The 18914-nt window shown below is 39.2% G+C and overlaps 1 protein-coding gene across 1 annotated transcript in view; it reads right to left on the reverse strand.

Moving 5' to 3' along the window:
- The window catches only part of MMP2 (matrix metallopeptidase 2), a 36401-nt gene extending 18220 nt beyond the window's left edge, over positions 1-18181 (reverse strand). The window contains exons 1-6 of the mRNA XM_009469215.2: positions 17848-18181; positions 13256-13482; positions 11504-11652; positions 9238-9366; positions 7450-7623; positions 1200-1373 (exon numbers count right to left, since the gene is read on the reverse strand). Of these exons, the coding sequence (XP_009467490.1) occupies positions 1200-1373; positions 7450-7623; positions 9238-9366; positions 11504-11652; positions 13256-13482; positions 17848-17991 (997 nt within the window). The 5' untranslated portion in view covers positions 17992-18181. The remainder of the gene's footprint in view (positions 1-1199; positions 1374-7449; positions 7624-9237; positions 9367-11503; positions 11653-13255; positions 13483-17847) is intronic.
- Between the last annotated feature and the right edge of the window lie 733 nt (positions 18182-18914).

Here is an 18914-nt window from a genome sequence, read left to right on the forward strand (position 1 = left end):
TCCTTTCAAGTTATGGTCTATCTTTTGGGAAGGTACAGGAGAGCAACACAGAGGCAAAGCTGATTGTGTCCTTAATTATTTATTATTATTTATTTCTCATTCATTATTATTAATTAATAGCCAGAAATTTAAAAAAAAAAAGAAATAAATCAGAGCTACCTCAATCAATAACCTTTTGCCACCTCAATCAATAACCTTTTATGCTGAAAAAAAGCTTAAACTAAGTCTATTTCTTGGTTCCAGTGATAGACAGTTACCTAGGCCTTTGGATATATTGATTCTAGATATATTGGTTCTTTTGTTTGTTGAACTATCTTTTTGATTTTTCTCTTCCTAACTGTGTAGCAAGTGACAATGAATTTGATCCTTTCTTTTATTTTTTTTTTTTTAAACATCTGTGAGGTAAAATTGAAGGGTTACACCTGCTTATCAAAAGTAACAGGAAGCTCAATACCAATACATCGAATCCCTATTGGAAATGGTTAGGGCATTTTCAAAAGACTTAAAAAAACAGGGTGAATGTAGGTTTGAATGTAGCTTCAGGGTGCTACAGGGTGAATGTAACTTCACCTTGACTCTGTTAAAAGCCTGAGATTTTAGAACTGATGTAGCTAACTCAATACTTACGGCTCTAGTCTGTATCCTAAAATTGAACACCTGCCAAGCTATGCAAGGCTATAAATTAATTTTTCTTCCTTTCTGTAATAAAACTCAAGTTAAAAAGTATAAAAAAATGTGAAGAAAGCAGAAATCTATTTTCCTGGCTAAACCATTTCACTTAGTTCTTTTGAATTGCTGAAAAGATCTATTAACTCAAGCTTAGCGTACTAAACAGGATTTCTTTTTTCAAGTATAAATGGTAAGTATTAAGCTAAAATATTATTCATGCTTTCTTCCATCACATGAGACTTCTCTTCCAGGGCCATTAACAAATTGTAATCGACTCATAATTATCCTGCAGTGGTTGTCATTTAGTCCTATGGTTCAATGACGTGTGTGTATCCCTGATGAACTTGGTGTGCTATGGCATACCGTATCATTTACATAGATCGCTCCTGTTCTAGTTACTTCCTTGGCCACCTATGCTGAAGTTGTGCCTAACTCATCAACTTTTGTATGCTCTGGTGAAGGTGTAAACAAGGAGACTTTTGTTACTTAAAACAAATTAGACTGTGTTATGCAAACAACATTCCTCATACCAGTCTCCGGACAGAATCCATATTTCTTATCTCTGTCGTAGTCTTCAGTGGTTCCACACCATCGGTATCCATCTGTCCTGCCTTCTGTTGTGCACTGATCATAGGACTGGCCTTGAAATTTAAAGGGAAATTTGCATGGCTGCCCGTCACCATTGCCGCCCATTGTAAAAAGTGCTGCAGGGAGAACAAACGAGAAAAATGTCAATACTCAATGCTCAGTATCAACAAGGAATCACAACGTGCTGATGGTAATGTGCAAAGGTCTTGACAGAGATTGGACAGCCGTTGTGTGTGGTGCAGTTCATGCTTACAGCCTCTCTGCCCGGAGAAGTTGTGGATGCCCCATCCCTGGAAGTGTTCAAGGCCAGGTTGGATGGGGCTTTGAGCAGTCTGGTCTAATGGAAGGTGTCTCTGCCCATGGTAGGGCGGTTGGAACCAGGTGATCTCTAAAGTCCCTTCCAACCCAAACCATGCTCTGATTCTATGATTCTATTTTACACCAACAATGAAATGCTTTGGCAAGATAGACAAGGGATGTTACAACTTCACAAATGTATAGAAAGGAATGAATGACTGATCTTTATAAATGAACTGGGAATGGAGAAAATTCTACCAAGCTCTTTGAATGTGGTTTGAATTGTGTGAATCCTTTATAGCCTGCCTCATAACATAAAATTAATATCCCTTCTTGAAACAACATTTAGAAAGAGGATGATGGGAAAGTCACTCATGTTCCTTAGTGCTTTGCTGATTCATTTACCTTGCACCAAAAATGTTAGCTAGAATGGCAAACTTTGTACAGAGCCACAGACAAGCCAGATCAGTTTTGCCTAATGGTCATCTGTGTACATCTTAAGTTTCTTTAAGATGCTGACATACAGTAGAGTTAAAATCAGATAATATCCTGTAGGCTTTTCCTCTAGGCTTTGCTTCTCATTTCTGAGAGTCTATGTAGCTGGGCTCAGGCACTCAAGAGATAAGCAAGAGAGGACAAATATGTCTCCTCTGACAAAGCTGAACACTGGAGGCTTCTCCTGTCTTTTGCTTCGTTTATGTTCCTGAACATAGTGTATTGGTCTTCTATGGGTTGTTTATACAGAAACAAGGCCCCGTGGCTCAACCCTGAGAACCAGAAATCTCTCTTGTGGATGAAGGAGGATTAAACTGAGTCAAGAGTTCTGGAATCTGTTTTAGGGTTTTAGTAAACTTTCTGGAATATCTAGAGGAAGACAAATAAAATGTCTTATGCTGCTATTTAAAAAAAAATGTGTGTCCAAATTGAATTACATGAAAATGCAGGTGGCTCGGAGCATCTGACATCTTGTGAATCTGCCTGTGTCTTCTCTTGGCTGCTCTATCCATGCGAATCCTCAATGGTAGGACAGTGTCTGTGAATGCCATGTGCTGGTGAGAGGAAACCGTGAGGGCAACAAACTGGGCTTTGCACTGAACAGAGACAAAAAAATCCTTCATGTAGCCATGCACTAATTCCCCTTGAGATTTAAGAACAGCCCCTCAGAATGAAACACATCTGTTTGAATTCCCAGTGTAAAGTATGCATGATTTGGCCTTTTTTAAGGTGCCCAAGGGAACACCTTTCTCCTCCTCCTTCCCCCAGTTTAAAGCTGCAGCTAAAACCCAAATGTGTATGTGGGAAGGCTTGGCAGGTTATTTCTAACTTTGCTGTTGTCATTTTTGATGACTGAAAAGCCATTGTAGCCTCAGTCTTTGTGTAGGATTTGAAGGGGTTTGCCTTTGCTTAGTCTGATACATTGATGGGAAGAGACATGGTTTATGAGTGTGCTTGACTTTTGAGAGTAGTAATAAATAAAAACTCAAGACCTCTTCTGGCTGAAGGATGGCTGGGAAAGGTTCTAACGATGGGGTATTGTGACACAGATGATTCATTTTGCCTTTTCCACTTAAATCAGTAATTGGCCACAGTATCAGGGGTATGAACCAGTAAGTTACTGAGGTAAGTTGCAGTCCTGCTAAGGAGAGGACTTGGAGCTTTGTAGGCTTGGCTCACATGCATGAGTTCACTGAACTTCTGATCTGGCCAAGCTCTCATCTGTATCCTTCTGCATCCTGGACGTGGAAGCAGCCACACAGAGGTCCTGTCTCTAGGCAAAAGGTGCTCATCAAGCTAACTGCAACACGCACTGTGCCTCCCCAAAAGAGCAAGCTGCAAATGTTTGTAGTTGTCTTACATGCTGTAATAAGTTAGGAAATGGGCATTAACTAAGACTGTAGCTATTGTGATTGGTGAAAGACTTTTTTTTTTTTAATAAAGAAATTATAGAATTGGAAGGCAAAATTAAACAGAGCTGTTTAGATGACTCATTTACCACATGAGCTGCTTCCAGCTCTAGGTCTGGCAAACTCTGTATTTTAATAGCCTTTTTTTATTGGTTTAAATGTGGCTAAGTTGCAAAAACCTTATGGAAAGTCAGTCTCTTACTGCTTTGCATGGAGTCTTTCTGAGTCACAGTCAAAATGCAGTTTTTCATTTTGGTTGAGGTAACATCATGTGATGGTAACAACAACAGTTTATTAAGTTTTCAAATCCTGCCCCCCCCCCCCCCCAATTCTTTGCTTTAATGTCAGTGAAAGTTAAAGACAGAGACTGGGTCAGTTTCCCCCAAAACAAAACAAAAGCTTTATTTATTTGTAACGGGATCTTAAAGGGCCTGACTCCTGTTCTGCATCATGTTAAGCTCAGCAATTTAAAAATCAGTGAAGGTATGCTGATGTGAGAGCAGATTCAGGCTGGACATTACTAATCTGTGAGCTGCACTGCACTGTTAGCTCTTCTCAGAAAAATCAGCCAGTTGTGATGTAAGGAAACCTCAGGCTGGAAGGCTGCTAAAAACCCTGTGGCACAGATCCAAGGTGGAGGTAGCTGCAGCTACATGAGGGTTCTGCCTGGGAGAGCAGTCGAGCAGCAGCCTACAAGAACTGCGACCAGTGTGAGGGAGGTACAGGCAGAGTACAGGTATCAGTAACGTTAGGTACCAGAGGACCAAAGGAGCCTAAAGTTCCTGTAGTGTCAGTGGAGTTTGGTAAAGAGAAAGATTGAACATCCCTTGATCCCATATGGCAAAGGAGAGATTCAACACACCTGCATAAGATTTGTGTAGTAGGTAGATAACTTTCTGCTTTCCCTTCTTCTGCTTTGACAAATGATAGTTGAATCAGTCTACAAAATTAGGGTGTAGATCTGGGAACTAACTTTAGCAAAGCCTGGTGCAGTACCATAGCTTTAAAAATGTTTCCAAATATGCAGCATGGTTCTGTACCAGGAAGAATTGCAACTAAATGGGGGAGAAACAAACACTGACAACTGGGAACGTCGCCCCCAACACAGACTCTGTGATGTAAATCCTCCCCGATCTGCATTTATTAGCTGGGTTTTAGCAAATGGTGTCTTGGAATAATGCGTGAACAATGCTGCTCTGAATTTAATAAGAAACATCTGTGCATAACTGTTCAAGGATCTTGCAAAACAATTACATCAGAAACAAAAGGCTGAAACCCTTCTGTTCCGTTTCAGAAACATTGACACAAGCATTTCCAGGAACATCAACTTCCAGAACCAACTCTCCCTGAGAGTGCTTCACTGCTTACATTTTCAGTCTTGTATGACTTTGGGATTTTACAAAGGTATCAGTCAGGGTACATGGATCTCTGTTTGTCCAGCTACCTATAAACCAAGCTTTGTTCCGACTGTATCTCAGCATTTTGAGGTATTTTAAAGAAATAAGCCCAATTTTGCTCTTTTCCAGCTGGAAGGATTAACTTGAAAGAGAGGAGATTTGGGGAAAGGTGGGGAGTGAAGGAGATGGCAAAGTTTTAGGAAGAAATGATTGTGTGGGTATGTGCGTGTACGTGCGTATAATCTACTGAAGTAAATGTTAGGCTAAAGAAGCTAGTTCTGAAAGTCATGTAACTAACGATATCTTTTTTTTTTTTAACTGAAGTCTGTTAAAAGTTCCCACTTCTGCTTCTTCATCCCCTATGGTTGTATAAATAGCTGTCACCATGGTAGATCCCAGCTCTAGATGCGATCTATAATAGGCAATTAGGGGTTTGGAAATTAAAGAATATTTTTTTTATCACATTAGGGCTAGCAGACTGGTATGTTCTACAACAGATAAGTTTTGCAAAACACTAGCATCCTGATGCAGAAAATTCATAATCTTATGTTGGAAACTGTATGATCTTGCAAATGAACTTGAGAAAACCCCAAAATTTATCAAGCAGGAATCCATTTAGTGTTTGGCTACAATAGGGTACCAGAGAAGTTTTGAAGATACCCTATCTGAACTTTTCGTACATACACATATCTGTGGGCTTTCAAAAAACTATGTGTGCTTAACTGACACATACATATTAATGCACATACATGTGTTTTTACAGTACCCATTGAGGCTTGCCTGGGACATGTTGTGCTGTGCTTGTGCATTCTTGGTCTGGCAAAACCCTGAACATGTCTTGTTCTATTAGCTTTACATCTTAAGCATCACTAATTTTCTTTCAGCAATCTGCATTCTCTTTCCTTGCACTGTCTGCATGTAGCCCTAATATTATAAATAAGTTTAGTACTATTGTTCCAAGCAGAATTAGCATGTGTCCAACAAAACCTCCATTGTTTTCTGTTTCGTTCTCTTTCATAACTCTCTTATTATTTGTTATGACACAGCAGTAGCAGGCAGGAGTTTTAGTGACCCGGAGGGTCCATTGCTCAGGACATGAGGTAACAAGAGTGATGAAACAGTCCCTGCTGCCAAAAGCTTATAGCAATCAGTTATGTACAAAGGGAATAAAGTGAATGTGGGAAACTGCAGTACTGGGAATGTCTGTGCATTTAGGTGCCAGCACTGGAGCTGGCAAACAGGAGATGGAACAAGCGGCTAAAAGCCCCTTACCTTCTCTACTCTTCTCACTGCTGATAAATTAGCACAGTAGGCAGCAGGCAATTGTACTTAAATGCTTCTCTAAAGGTTTCCTGCTGTGTGATATACAGGAGATCAAATTAACACTCATATAATAATAAATTGTCCGAAATCTTTTATCCAGTAGACTCATCAAAATTTTCAAGCATATAAATACATGTTCCTGATGTTTAACAGGAAACATACTGTGATAATTTCATTTGAATGGTAAGAATCATATTTTGTATATTTTTAAAAAGTTATGGCTGCATGAAAGCATTAAACACATTGTCTAATCTGTAAATGAGTGTTTCCAAATATGAAATAAATGGCTTGTGAAACAGAGGATTCTGTTCATATTCCAAAAAGTTAGAAATTAAGTACTATCTTAGCTTTTCTGGACCCTCTAACAGTTTTGTACAGATACTGATATAGAGTTATAATTTCTGAAATACAGTGTAATTCCTGTATCTAAAGTGAGCTGTTGGAACTGCTTCATGAGTAAAAATCCTAAGACCTGTGTTAAAAAAAAAAAAAAAAAAAAACCAAACAAAAAAAACCACCACCAAAAATAAAACAAACCAAACTAAATTCTAAAAATGCGAGTGCTTTCCTGGCTAGCAATTTGCAGTGTACCAACATATAAATAACTTTGTACCAGCATAGATACTCACTTGATATTCAATCATTTTTTTTATTTTGAAAAGCAGTATGAGGTAATTTAAAGGGTGATTTGTGACAATAATAGTGTCATGTTGCACTAAAGGGCTCCCAGACTCAGAGGACCTGGGCTACCAGTTGGTAAAATTGGTGTGCAAAAGTATAGAGGTTTGGCTTAATGGGTTTCATCCTTAACTGCTAGTTTTTGTCAGTTACTGCTCTTGAAGGAGGTGCAGTTGCAATTGTTAGTGGAATGGCCTGCAGTTTAGGCAGAAATTTCTGTTATTTTCTGTGCTCCATCTCCAAATTCGGCCCCATCCTTATTCTAAAAGGTGGTTGTCTTTCCCGGATCGTGAAACTAAACCTGTAGTGTCTTTGATGTATATATGGGGCCGACATTGCTTCAGACATATCTTCAATATGTCCTTGTTTTTAGAGAAATGCCCTGGCCTGGGTCATCATCAGTTACAAACTCTCCCACACCAAGGGAGCCTTCAGGGAGTTTTATCTGCTTAGATACTGAGGAGATATTAAAGAGCAGTAAATCTAAATCTGCCAGAAAGGAAGTGGAAAAAGTACAAGGAGAAGTGGATGGGCAAAAGAAGCAGGGAACAGTCTACTAGGAAACAAAACAGTAGAAACAATGATCTACTTACACTCGTGGGGGCAAAAGCCATATTTGCCATCTGCATCAAAGTCTTTGGTTGTGGAACACCAGAGGAATCCATCGCTGCGTCCTGCGTCTGTGCAGCTGTTGTATTCCTTGCCATTGAACCAGAAGGGAAATTTGCAGTATTCGCCATCTGCATTTCCGTATTTCACTCTGACCACTATAAAGAGAACAAATGCAGCAGTGAAATTAGCCACCAACTGAGATAAAAAAAATACAGTTTCTGGACATCTTTTCCTGGAGGACATTGGTATAGAAATGCAGTCTGAATTTCCACTTTGAAATTCAATATGCTGTTGGTCTCTCTGTTGGCAAGATGATCATAGCTGAAATAATAACTGGTAATTTTGAAAGAATTACATGGATATTACTCATGGTGAAGTGTTAGAATGAACAGTCCTTAGAATCGGCCCAGAAAAATATATATGTTGTTGTTACTATGGCAATGCAAACTTATAAACATGCTGTTAATACATTTACTAATTTAGTTTCTTTGGTAATATGGTCTAAAATGTTCAGTATAGTTTGAAAGGTTCCAGGCAGCAGTTGAACATGAGCTGAACGTGCCTTGTGCCTCATAAACCACTTTGGTATTTCCAGTTCAACTTGAATGAGATCTGCTGCGGTACTGGGGGATAGGGTGGTAGCACAGACACACCCAGATCCTGGGTTTATTTCAGTTTGTCACATGGAGTCCTAAGACTACAGTACTGGTGCTGTAATATATGTAATGCATAGAGAATTCACTTATCCATAGCATTTCTTTTAATGGCAGTAACTAACTGGATGCTTGTGCGGTATTTCCACTAATATGGAAAACAGTTTCCTCCTGTTCGTTGTTAGTCTGAGGCAGGGACCCAGGCCAGTTGGTACAGCTACCAGTCAATGCTTCTGCTAAGTTAAAAGAAAGCCAAACAGAAGGAAGTTGACTATTTTGGTATTAACGTTCAATTATTTTTTTTCAATGGGAGCAGAGCTAAGAACTAGAATTTTAAATGAAAGGCAAACTTGAGTTTGCATTCTTATTCTAAGCTTTCCAAATTATTTTACAGTAGAATAATTATAATTAATGCTATATGATTGTGGCAAAGTTCAAGCAGAAAAGAGGTTCCAAACTACTAATACTTGCTCTTGTTTGTCTAGTTCAGGTGAAATTATCTGGACTTCAGTTGTTTTCTTCTAAAGGGTATGGTAAACTGCCTGTTAAAGATTCTTGGAGATGTTCTTAATCCACCATTTGATGTCGATTCTGTTTCAGTCATCAGCATGAGGGATTTATGTTTCATTTATTTTTGACAGATACCATGCGTATATAAATCCTTATTCAGGTGGATGGTTCCATTTTTAACAACTGGAGCCACGGCTTAAGTCATCTCAAAAAGGGTATGTCAGCTGAAAAGCACTGGCCAGTCTACCTTTTACAAATGAACTTAAAGATGTTGTAGTTTGAGTCCCTGAGAACTGAAGCATTCAAAATCATAGTCATGGCTTTGTACTTTTCCCACAATTCATGAAGGTTGCGCAGCATCAGGCCCATTACTAATTCAGTTTTTGAAGGAGCAACAGTAGAGGAACAGAAAGGGAAATCCTAGGTAACATTTATTTAGGAATTACATAAACATGTTGTAGAGAAAAATTTAAAGTGTATAAATTAATTTTCATTTCCTAACATTTATTGACATGTCAATGAAAACATTTAGTGCAGTGCCTGAAACAACATTAAAACATAGCAGCCAGCAGGCCATATGTTCTGAAACATTAAAAAATCTGGTACCTTGCCCCTCTCCAAGAGTCCACAGTTCATCATCATCAAAATGGGAGTCTCCTCCAATTCCTGGCCCCGGTGCAAAGGCGTGAGCCAGGAGACCGTCTTTGCCATCAAATGGATAGCCATCACCATGTTCTGCAGGAGGAAGCAGACAAAAAAGAGCAGATTCGAATGACCTCAACTCTGTCAGAGGCGATACGTGAATGATGACTATCATGCGTGCTTTCCTATCCAAGACAGCAGAATACTCTCGTGAGTGAGTTTATTGGTATGGGTTGTGCTGGCAAGACTGAACCAGAAGAGAAGCAGCCCGTTCCAACAAAGAACATTAAGTGTCAGTACTGCAATTGTCACAGCATGTTATTTTATATCTCATAAGTATTGTGGAAAAGAATCAAAGACAGTGAAAAACAGTGAAATATTGTACATTGGACGTATGACTGCATACGCACTGCTGTTTCGCAATGGAGACTGGTAGGAGCTGTAAAATAAACACTTGTAGATGAGAGGTATTCTCAGATAATTCATATCAATCTCCACACAGAGATTGGAAAGTAAAGGCAGATTTCTTTTTGCAGGCTAATCTTTTCTGCTGCACCTCAGACTGCTGTGCTCTTTTCTTTGTGCAGGATACTACTTTAAGCAGGAAAGCAAATCCGCTGAGTATCTCAGTAGCGAGCCTCTGGAAAGCTAGCCCTTATTCAGTGCTCTGAATCTGTGAATGAGCCTATTCCTTCTCCACATCAACCACTCCGAGACTCAGGCAGCTCACAGGGCAACAGCAGGTTAAGTAGCTCTCCTGTTATTACACTGTAGGCTTTTCTTGGAAGTACACCGCATGTGGGTAAGGCAGGCTGGCAAGGGCATAACCCTGGTATTCATAGCTTTCCCACCACACTGACCTGTGCATCAAACCTGGCTGCCAGCATCTCCAGTTGCATGATTTCAGGCCTTTTGGTCTGATATCTTGCCATTTAACAGAAGCCCTAAATACACAGGCCCAATTCTCTACTTCGTTACACTGATTTCATGCTGATGTCACTCTCCTAATACTAGTTCAGTTCATTCATTTCAGTAGACTAGTGTGTCAGTTGTCAAGGAGAAGATTTTGACGTATATTAGATGCTTTAGTCCCATTTATTTCAAAATAGATCCTTTGCTTAAGAGAAAGCTTAAAAATGAAAAACCTTGTTGATGTCCCAGCTCCTGTGAATCTGACATGCAGTGAAGTGATAAGAATGAACGAATGTGGAAGTTCTTCTCCCACTGTTTCTGAGCTGACTATAACCAGCAAGTACTAAACCCAGCAGAAACACTTATGCTTTTGTAAGACTTCTTTTTTTGCGAACCAAGCCAGCCTGGATGAGGATCTGAAGTTTTGAGTTCTGTACAGAATCTTTGAAACTTTTGAGGTCAACTCATCAGTAGCTAAAGCAAAGAAAACCAGCTTGAAATGGAGGCTTTTACAAAGAGCTCAGTTATTCTTTGAACTGTTCACTTCACGTCCAAAGTCCACCTCCCAAGTGATTGGCTGCACAAGTATCTTCATTAGTATTAAAAATTCTGTGACTGTCTGTAACAAGTTAAAATGCCCCAGGTTTACACTGAAAAGCTATAAACATTCCTTCAGGGGAAACCAAAATTAATTGAGAAGGCATGTACAACAAAAATGAATCAAGTCACCTATCATCAGCTGGACTTGAACCATAATTCAGTTTACGATCCATATTTTTAAATTCCTCAAGACCAGAGAATGTATTGAAAGCCTGCATTCTGCTATGCTAAAGAACAGAGACCAGCTATGGAGTCAAAACTGAAAGTCACAAATCCATTTTTAAGCTCCAATATGTTAGGACCTCCACCATTATCACTGGAAAACTGAGTACGGAGCTATAAATAAACAGTACAATGGCATTCCATTCTCTTCTGTGGCAGGAAGCCAGCTCACATCATCTGAAGGTCTGTACCAATATTTCCCAGTTCTATTTCTGATTTGTAAATTTAAAAATAAAATGTTGCCCCTAGCAATTCTCTTTTGGAAAGATAAATATAGTATAAGGATACTGTATAAATACTTCTCTCTCTCTCATGTATAAGAAAGAAAAAAAAAATCTTAGTGAAATTAGATCTTAGCCTGTATAAGCCAAGTGCAAACTAGGACAAGGTTTGCCAGAAACGCTCATGGGTACTACTTATTGAGGGTAGATCATTCCAAAACTAAGGATTAATGAAAGGATCAAAACAAAAGAAGTGTAAAAATAGAAAAATATACCCCATCGGCCAAAATTAATCATAATGTCTGCTTCTCCATCATTTATTCGGTTAAATCTCAGCGGTGTGACATCACTCCAGACTTGAAAGGCTCGAGCAAAGGCATCGTCTACTGTCTCAGGATCCAAATCCGGGGTATAGCCTATAATCCTTAGAGGTAAGAGGAAGAGTTAAATAACACATAAACCCCCTCCCAGTATTTGTTGTTTACTGATCAAAATGCTGAGTGGACTCATTAGTGAAAATGGTTAAGAGGTAGCACTGCTCCACATGAGATCTATACACTTCCCTTTGATTCAGAGATGTGTTTAGATGTGGCGCTTACTGTTTATTTTCCTTTGGAATTGATGCAGCAGCATGAAGAAAATTATATAGCCAGAGGCTGTAAAGCCTGTATGGCAGTGGGCCTTGCACAAACGATTCAGGGTTTTGCATCAGCGCTGAGGTGCTGGCAAGAACATCACCTTATGTTCTTTTGCTCCATTAGATGTGAGATTTACATTTTTGTAAACTACTTAGCTTGCAAGTCATACTGTCCCTTTAGACATGAACATACAAGCACATCTTGATAAGATTTATTTGCCAGAAAAAGAGCTCAATAACATTCTGAAAGTTTCTAGTGTGGATTTTTTTGCTCTGTAATAATAACAGAAAAACAGTCCTTCTCCTTCACCTTTGTAGTAGCTGTGTATTGTTTCATCCCAGTTGAATGCTAATCCTTTACCAGTGTGTCAGTTACATTGGCAATGGGATACATGGGGAAATAGGAGGTAAAAGCATGTAAGATAGAGCCATAGGCCTGACATGAGAAAGGGACAAACTCTTAAGTGCATTGCTTTCTTCTTCATATGTTTTCATTGGACTTCTGAGTGCCTTATATTGTAGCCAGCTTATCTCCATGTAAAGAAAGTTTCCAATTCTTTGCTGCTGGGGCTGTGCATAGTGAGGGAGACTACTTTGTGCTTAAGAAGAATGAGGAAGAATCTGAGGAAGCACATCAGCAAGAGGGGGCTGTGAGCGCTGCCACGGGTTTTTTCGGTGTTTGTTAGGCTAGTCGCAGAATGAGGGATGCTTTGAGTCATAACTTGTGAGGAAGCAGCAGACCAAGTCAAGCAGCTAAGGCAAATCTGCTGTTTGTTCTCATTGGTGCTAAAAGTTTGTTCCTGGACCATCCAAGGTAATGAGATTTTTTTTATTACTGACTTTAGTGAGAGCTATATCGGTCCCTAACTCTTCAGAGTAAAAGTAAAAAATTAAAACATGCCAAACCTATTGCAATAAGTTTGCTTTAAATTATGTCTGTATATCTCTGAAATATGATTGTTTTCTTTTAAAATCTATTTGATGACCTCCATTTTTATGAGTGCTCAATGAAGAGGAGTTTGTCCTCCTACATGGCCTCTGCAGTCAGTAAGTACTGTGGTCCCTTCTGAGCAGATGGGCAGATGAGATACTCCTGCTCCAGTTCCTTTAGGATGCTCGCAGCAGAACAAAGAATAAAACCAAAACCTCATTAGTCTCAACCAGAACCATAAAGTTGATCTTTAGATGATTATTCCTGAAATTTTACAATTTGAAATTTCAGAGGTGTTTGCTAAAGCAGCTGGTAGTTATCCAAACACAAAGACATTCTAATTCAAGAAATCCTGTCTAACCCACTAAGCAGCTACTCCACTTCTAAGTGTCTTGTTTGATTGGTTCTTAAAAGTGCTATGGCTATGTATGAGCAAAACCCAACGTCGCCAGTCAGTACCTGTATGTTATATGATTCTTTTCCCATTTTGGCTTTCTTGGAAAGAAGTTGTAATTGGCTACATCTGGGTTACCACAGCGGGGTTTCTTCATTGTCTCAATAGTATTTTGATCCAAATCTCCTGTTTCAGGCAGCCCAAAAAATTTCTGCATTTTCTTCAAAGTATCTTTCAGGACAAATAAATTGCAATTGTCTTTTGGGCACCCATAGTATTTATTCAGGTATTGCTTGGAAAAAAAGCACAGAACAAAGATTTTAAAATTCATAAAAGAAATAGTTAATCATTACAAATAAATACTGTAATTCCATGTTAGCTTTCCATCTGTAATTTGCAAGATTTCTTTTCAAAATTACTATTATTAGTAACTGAGAGACCAGCAGAATCTCCTTAATTGACACAAACCGTCCTTGATCACACAACATTGCTAATGAAGCAATCATTTCCACTATTAGCTATCACCTTTACTTAATGAATTGCTTTATTAGTAGGTAGAGCATAGAGCTTTAATGTAGAACTACAAAGTAAAAATGGATTTATCTTTTTTTGGTTTCTTTATGATGTATAAATCTGCTTACAGTTTTAGATTTTGTGTATTTTTTTCTTGGAAGACACTCTGGATTATTGAGAAACTTGTCAAGGTATCAAAGCAACCACACAAATGAGACCGCATTAATTGAAAAGAAAAAAACCCATTGTTCATTCAAACCACATAGAGCTATTGGAATATTGTGTGTGTTTGCTTTTGAGTCAAACATTGCAAAGACCTGAGGAAGAAGGTCTTTGGTAACATCTCAGTTGCCTGGACACTGCAGTCAGTCAATATCTGCATACTTAAAACTCCATCGAACACTCCAGCAGATTATGGCCAGACTGGTCTTTCTGATAAAACCATGGTGGCAGATCACAAAATTCTCTCTCCTTAGAAAACAGTGGTCATAAAAGATCGAAAAGGCAGCACAAATCTCATTATTTTCATCTCTTACCTAAAATAATACCCACCCAAGTCTCCCCCACTTTCCGTTTTGATCAGTATGACCTAAGAAGCAGGTGTAGTGCGGTTAAAAAAAAAAAAAAAAAATTTTAAAAAATTCTGTCTGTTGTTTGCTGCTGCCTCTAATCCCAGAGGAGCAGTGGGTTAGTTTGTTCCCCGGCAATTGTTCCAGTTAAGCAGCCATGTCTTTCAGATGTGTGTTGATAAATTGCATATTTATGTTAAACTAAACTGTAGATGAACAGCTGTGGTCCTGAATATCCATACATGGTCCCCACCTTCTGTGCAATACACAAGTGAGCTCACACAAACAATTTAGTATTTTTCCCCTTAAGTTCAGTGTTGACAGGCAGAATAACTGTGAGCTTCTTGGGGTAGGGACCAACCCTGAGAGAATGCCCGGCAGTCTCTAGCACGTGGTGAAACCTGCCATAAAAACATAGTCATTCAAATGAAAAAGAGTGACAAGAAGCAAATGAGAAAACTTCCAGTTATATCTTCAGGAACTGTATAAAATCCTTTGTCAATTCTGTTCCTAACTGGAGACTAACAAACATGGCCACACAACAGACTGCTGGCTAGCTAGAGGTTTTGGGTTCAATGTTTGGATCCAGGCTGAATTTGAGAAAACCTGTAGCTCAAGCTGTTGCCTTAGCTTGGACTGTTGCACAGATAGGCTCAGTCACGCTGTTTAGATTACGTACAGCTTCGGATTGTTGAATTTATATCCTCATTGAGGAGTAGATAAATGGATTATGATGAAGATGTTAGTTTGGGTACTTCTATAATGATAATAACCTATCATTATCTAATTATTTTCATTCGCAGATTCTAAACAGCTTGACTAAACTATCTGGAGCTGTAGGCTTTATCCAGTAAAGTGAGTCTTACGGTTCTTTTGCACAGAGATTTCAGGAACTCCACACTCCAGTCTGGGTTTGCAATATTTTATGCCTAGCTCTAAAAGAAAAGCTACAGCCATGTCAAATGGCAGGTGTTCCCAAACTGCTGTGTAGGCCATCCTAACTGGTGCTTAGCATGGCACAGAGCTGAGAGATGCCCTTGCTCATGATGCTGTTAGGCAGGAAGGTTGCAAGTTACTGATCTTTCCAGTAAAACGGTGTGTAGCAGAGGTAGAAGCATCCTTCAGGTATTGTATCCAAAATATTAATTACAAATCCAAGGTAGGAAAACACCCTAAATAAGGTAAAGGTATATTTGCCAAAAATGTATCAGAAATACCAGAGAGAATTATTTCTAACTGAGGACTACAAGAAGATGACAAAGTGACTGCACATTTAAGTTCTTGTGCCAGGAAGTATTCCTGAGGGAAACCTTACTTTATGTATCTAATTAATTGACTGAAGTTCACCCAGGAGACTGGGGATAACACCACTGCATCAGCAAAATACAACAAAGGATATTTGATGACTGCAGTTGGTCAAGCCTGGATTTCACCACCACCTCATGAAGTCCAGGCGTACCTCGTCTACCCTACATAGGAAATGGTTCAGACCTTACTCAGAAAAAGGATTTAATCAAGATGTTACACCATTTCCTGCAGAAGGTCCTCCATCCACCTACTGACTAAGCACAGACTATGCCTAGTTTTTGTGATTTTTATAACTTCTGATGTGGTATTTCTCCAGTGGAGACTGGCACTGGCAAATAATGGACACAGAATGGTTTCACCTTTGTTACCACTAAGCTTCTGTCTGCTCATAGTTGATGGGGCCTGGAGGAAATTATGTGAAATGCATTAAGAACATAATCAAACAGGCCAGTTTGGAGGATCTGTCCTTATCCCAATTTTCATTTTAATGTAGTTTGATAGATTTTCTAATGCCTCTGTTTGCATCTCCCAGTGAGGTACCATGATATAATATAGACTATACATCAGAACTGAAGTTTACTGAAGAAGCAGGATGCTGCTCTTGCCATTTTAGGTTTGGGAGTAAGACGTACAACCAAAAATATAAAATGAGGCATGGTAAAGAATTTTACTTGCGAGGATTCTAAATAAAAAGATAATTCCTCTCAATTTTTCCTAAAATGGAGATTTTACTGAAGATGAGAAATGAACATAACCAGCTGTTCTACGAGAAAAGAATCTTGAAGAAAATGTAGTGTCTGTGTAAACCACATCTTGGCCTAGGCTGCAAAATTCAGTTTCCCCAGAGTCAGCAGGGAGCTGTGGTGATCTGGAATTTTGATCCAGCCCATTAATGAAACAGGGTCCAGCTGCAACATAGCAATTTGTGTTCTGATGCTGAGTGTTGGGGGTGTTCCGATGGAGGGTGTGAGGGAAAGGCAGCCAATTAGCATTACCCAAGAATACAAGAAAGACAAAGAACAACGGCAGTGTTAAACCAGCTTGTAATTTTCCTCTGAGTACACATAATAAATAGATTGCTTGAAAGAAACAGAGATGAGGGGAGACGTGGATTGCTGTTATTGAATAAAAGCCTGGCTGTGTCTAAGAAAACAGTTTATTTAAGAGTGGTTAAATTACTATTAAGACATGTGGGACCACTCTCCTCTCCCACATACGCTGCCCCCCATCCCCTGGCTGCTGTGCTGCTAAGGCAAAACCTTGGGTGAATTTGTTTTGTTAAAGGCTGAGGAGTGCCCTTTTTTGGGTCAGTTTGTCTGTTTTTCCTAAACTTTCCACCACAGCTCCCATCTGGAAATTCTCTCCCTCCCCTCCCCCAGACCTTCTTTAACCTGGCAAGCTTTCCCAAGATGCACACCAATTCCTAAAGAAAAGTGACCAACTTTCAAACCTCTGTGTCCTAAAATAAGAATAATTTATCTCAATCTTCCTTAAAATGGACTTACTGCTGAAGAAGAGAAATGTCTATAATTTACATGCTAAAATAAGGATAATCCATCTCAATCTCCCCTTAAATGGACTTCCCCATAACGTTATTTTTATGAGGGTCCACAGGGCTAAAATAAGGTTGGAATAAAATGCTGTAGAGTTATAGCTATCATTTGCTAATGTCACAAATCCAAAGTCCTTTTTCTGTTCCACACTGAATTTGGAAAAAAATATTTCTTTAAACCTCTGATGAGATTTTTTTTTTCAAAGTCAAAACTAGTCACAGTGGCTTCTGAAACTCGAGGCAGCTTTCGATTGTAATCGTCCCTTAAAGCTGTGTTTATGCAATGCAAGGTAAATAATCTGGAAAACCAACTTCTGAAAGCTGTGATACATGCATTAAGTGAGTCTCAACAGCCCTCACTTCTGCTTGATTTCAGTAAAAAAATTACACCTCTTATTTGCCCTTCTCCCCTCTTACCATTGCAATCTTTTGATTATAGTCGCGATGATTTAATGAAATTATTTTGTATGTTCAGACTTCAGGAAAAAAAAAAAAAGTCTTTCTTTGCCGGCTTTAAAAGTTTTAAGAGAGGAAACATTACTTGGCTCTAGTTTTAACTTTGGAAAGCTGATACCTTTGCTAGCTAGCTAGCACTTCCAGAGACTCTGGGGAGAAAATGCTACAGTCATTCCTTAGCCTCAGCTGAAACAAGAAAGAAACATCTGCTTATGAAACAACAATATAAATCTGAAGCAAAGATGAAACCAACACTTACCACTGCTAGTTCTTTGTCTGTTTTGGGAGTGCTGTCTCCAGGAAACTTAATGATTGGTGACGGTGCAGCTAAAGTTTTGTTAAAAAGATATACTTGGATTAATAGTACTTTAAAAACAAAGCCACAGACAATGTGAGTCTTCATTCTGCCTAAGCTTGTGCTCTCCTCTTTGGAAAAAGATTTTCCCCGACTGCCTGTCCGTTACTTTAGCTGCACAGTGCACCAGTTGCTTATCTGCACATCTTAACTCTCTGCACCGTTTTCTCTTTTGCTTGCTCTAGCAATTCCTTTGTATGTTTAAAACATCCAGATGCGCAGTCTCAAGCTACCACAAGAGGAAGTCTGAAAACTAGTGGAAACATGAGAAAAGGGCAGTTACCAGATGTGATTGCTGTGATTTTAAGGTAGCAACAGGCAGATACTTATTACTGCTGAAAGAGGCCACGTTTTCTCCTCATTTGCATATATGAAAGCATTTAGTTATGCCAGAGAGCTGCAAAAAGCAAAAACCTGACTTAATCTTGAAGATGAAGTGTCTCCATACATTCTAAATAAAAAAAATAATTCCTAAAGATTATTTTCCTGGCTAAGTATTTTTATTATTTTTTTAGCCTATTTTCTTGCCACAGACATAATAATCTGCTTTAGTCATATGTGGTTACACTCCTACACAGTGCCTTACAGTAAACATTTTGATTATGGATTTTGAGGCAGACCCTGCACGGGCCAGTGCAGCCAAGTGAGGCTGCTTGTGCGTCTCCTGCTTAGGCTACAGAAACGGTCGGTCTGTGTACACAGGGCTCACCGCACTTGGCGTGAGCGTCGCTCCCTCCCTGGTCTGTGCAGAACGTGCGTGCAGAACTCTCTGAATAAGATTCTTGTGGCTTGTTTGGTTTTAAAACCAGCTTGAGGCTGTGCCACCAACAGGCACGGTGTATCACCTTAATCTACGGGGTAAGAGATCATCAGGCAGATTCAGCAATAGAAATTATCCTCAATAATTGACGCCAGGGGAATTGTACAAAATTCAGAGTTTGCTTATGCTGGGGGTTTGGTCCGCTGGTGCA

Source organism: Nipponia nippon, unplaced genomic scaffold (assembly GCF_047370975.1).
Source record: "Nipponia nippon isolate SJK-2023a ecotype South Korea unplaced genomic scaffold, ASM4737097v1 scaffold_7, whole genome shotgun sequence".
NCBI classification, from domain to species: Eukaryota; Metazoa; Chordata; class Aves; order Pelecaniformes; family Threskiornithidae; genus Nipponia; species Nipponia nippon.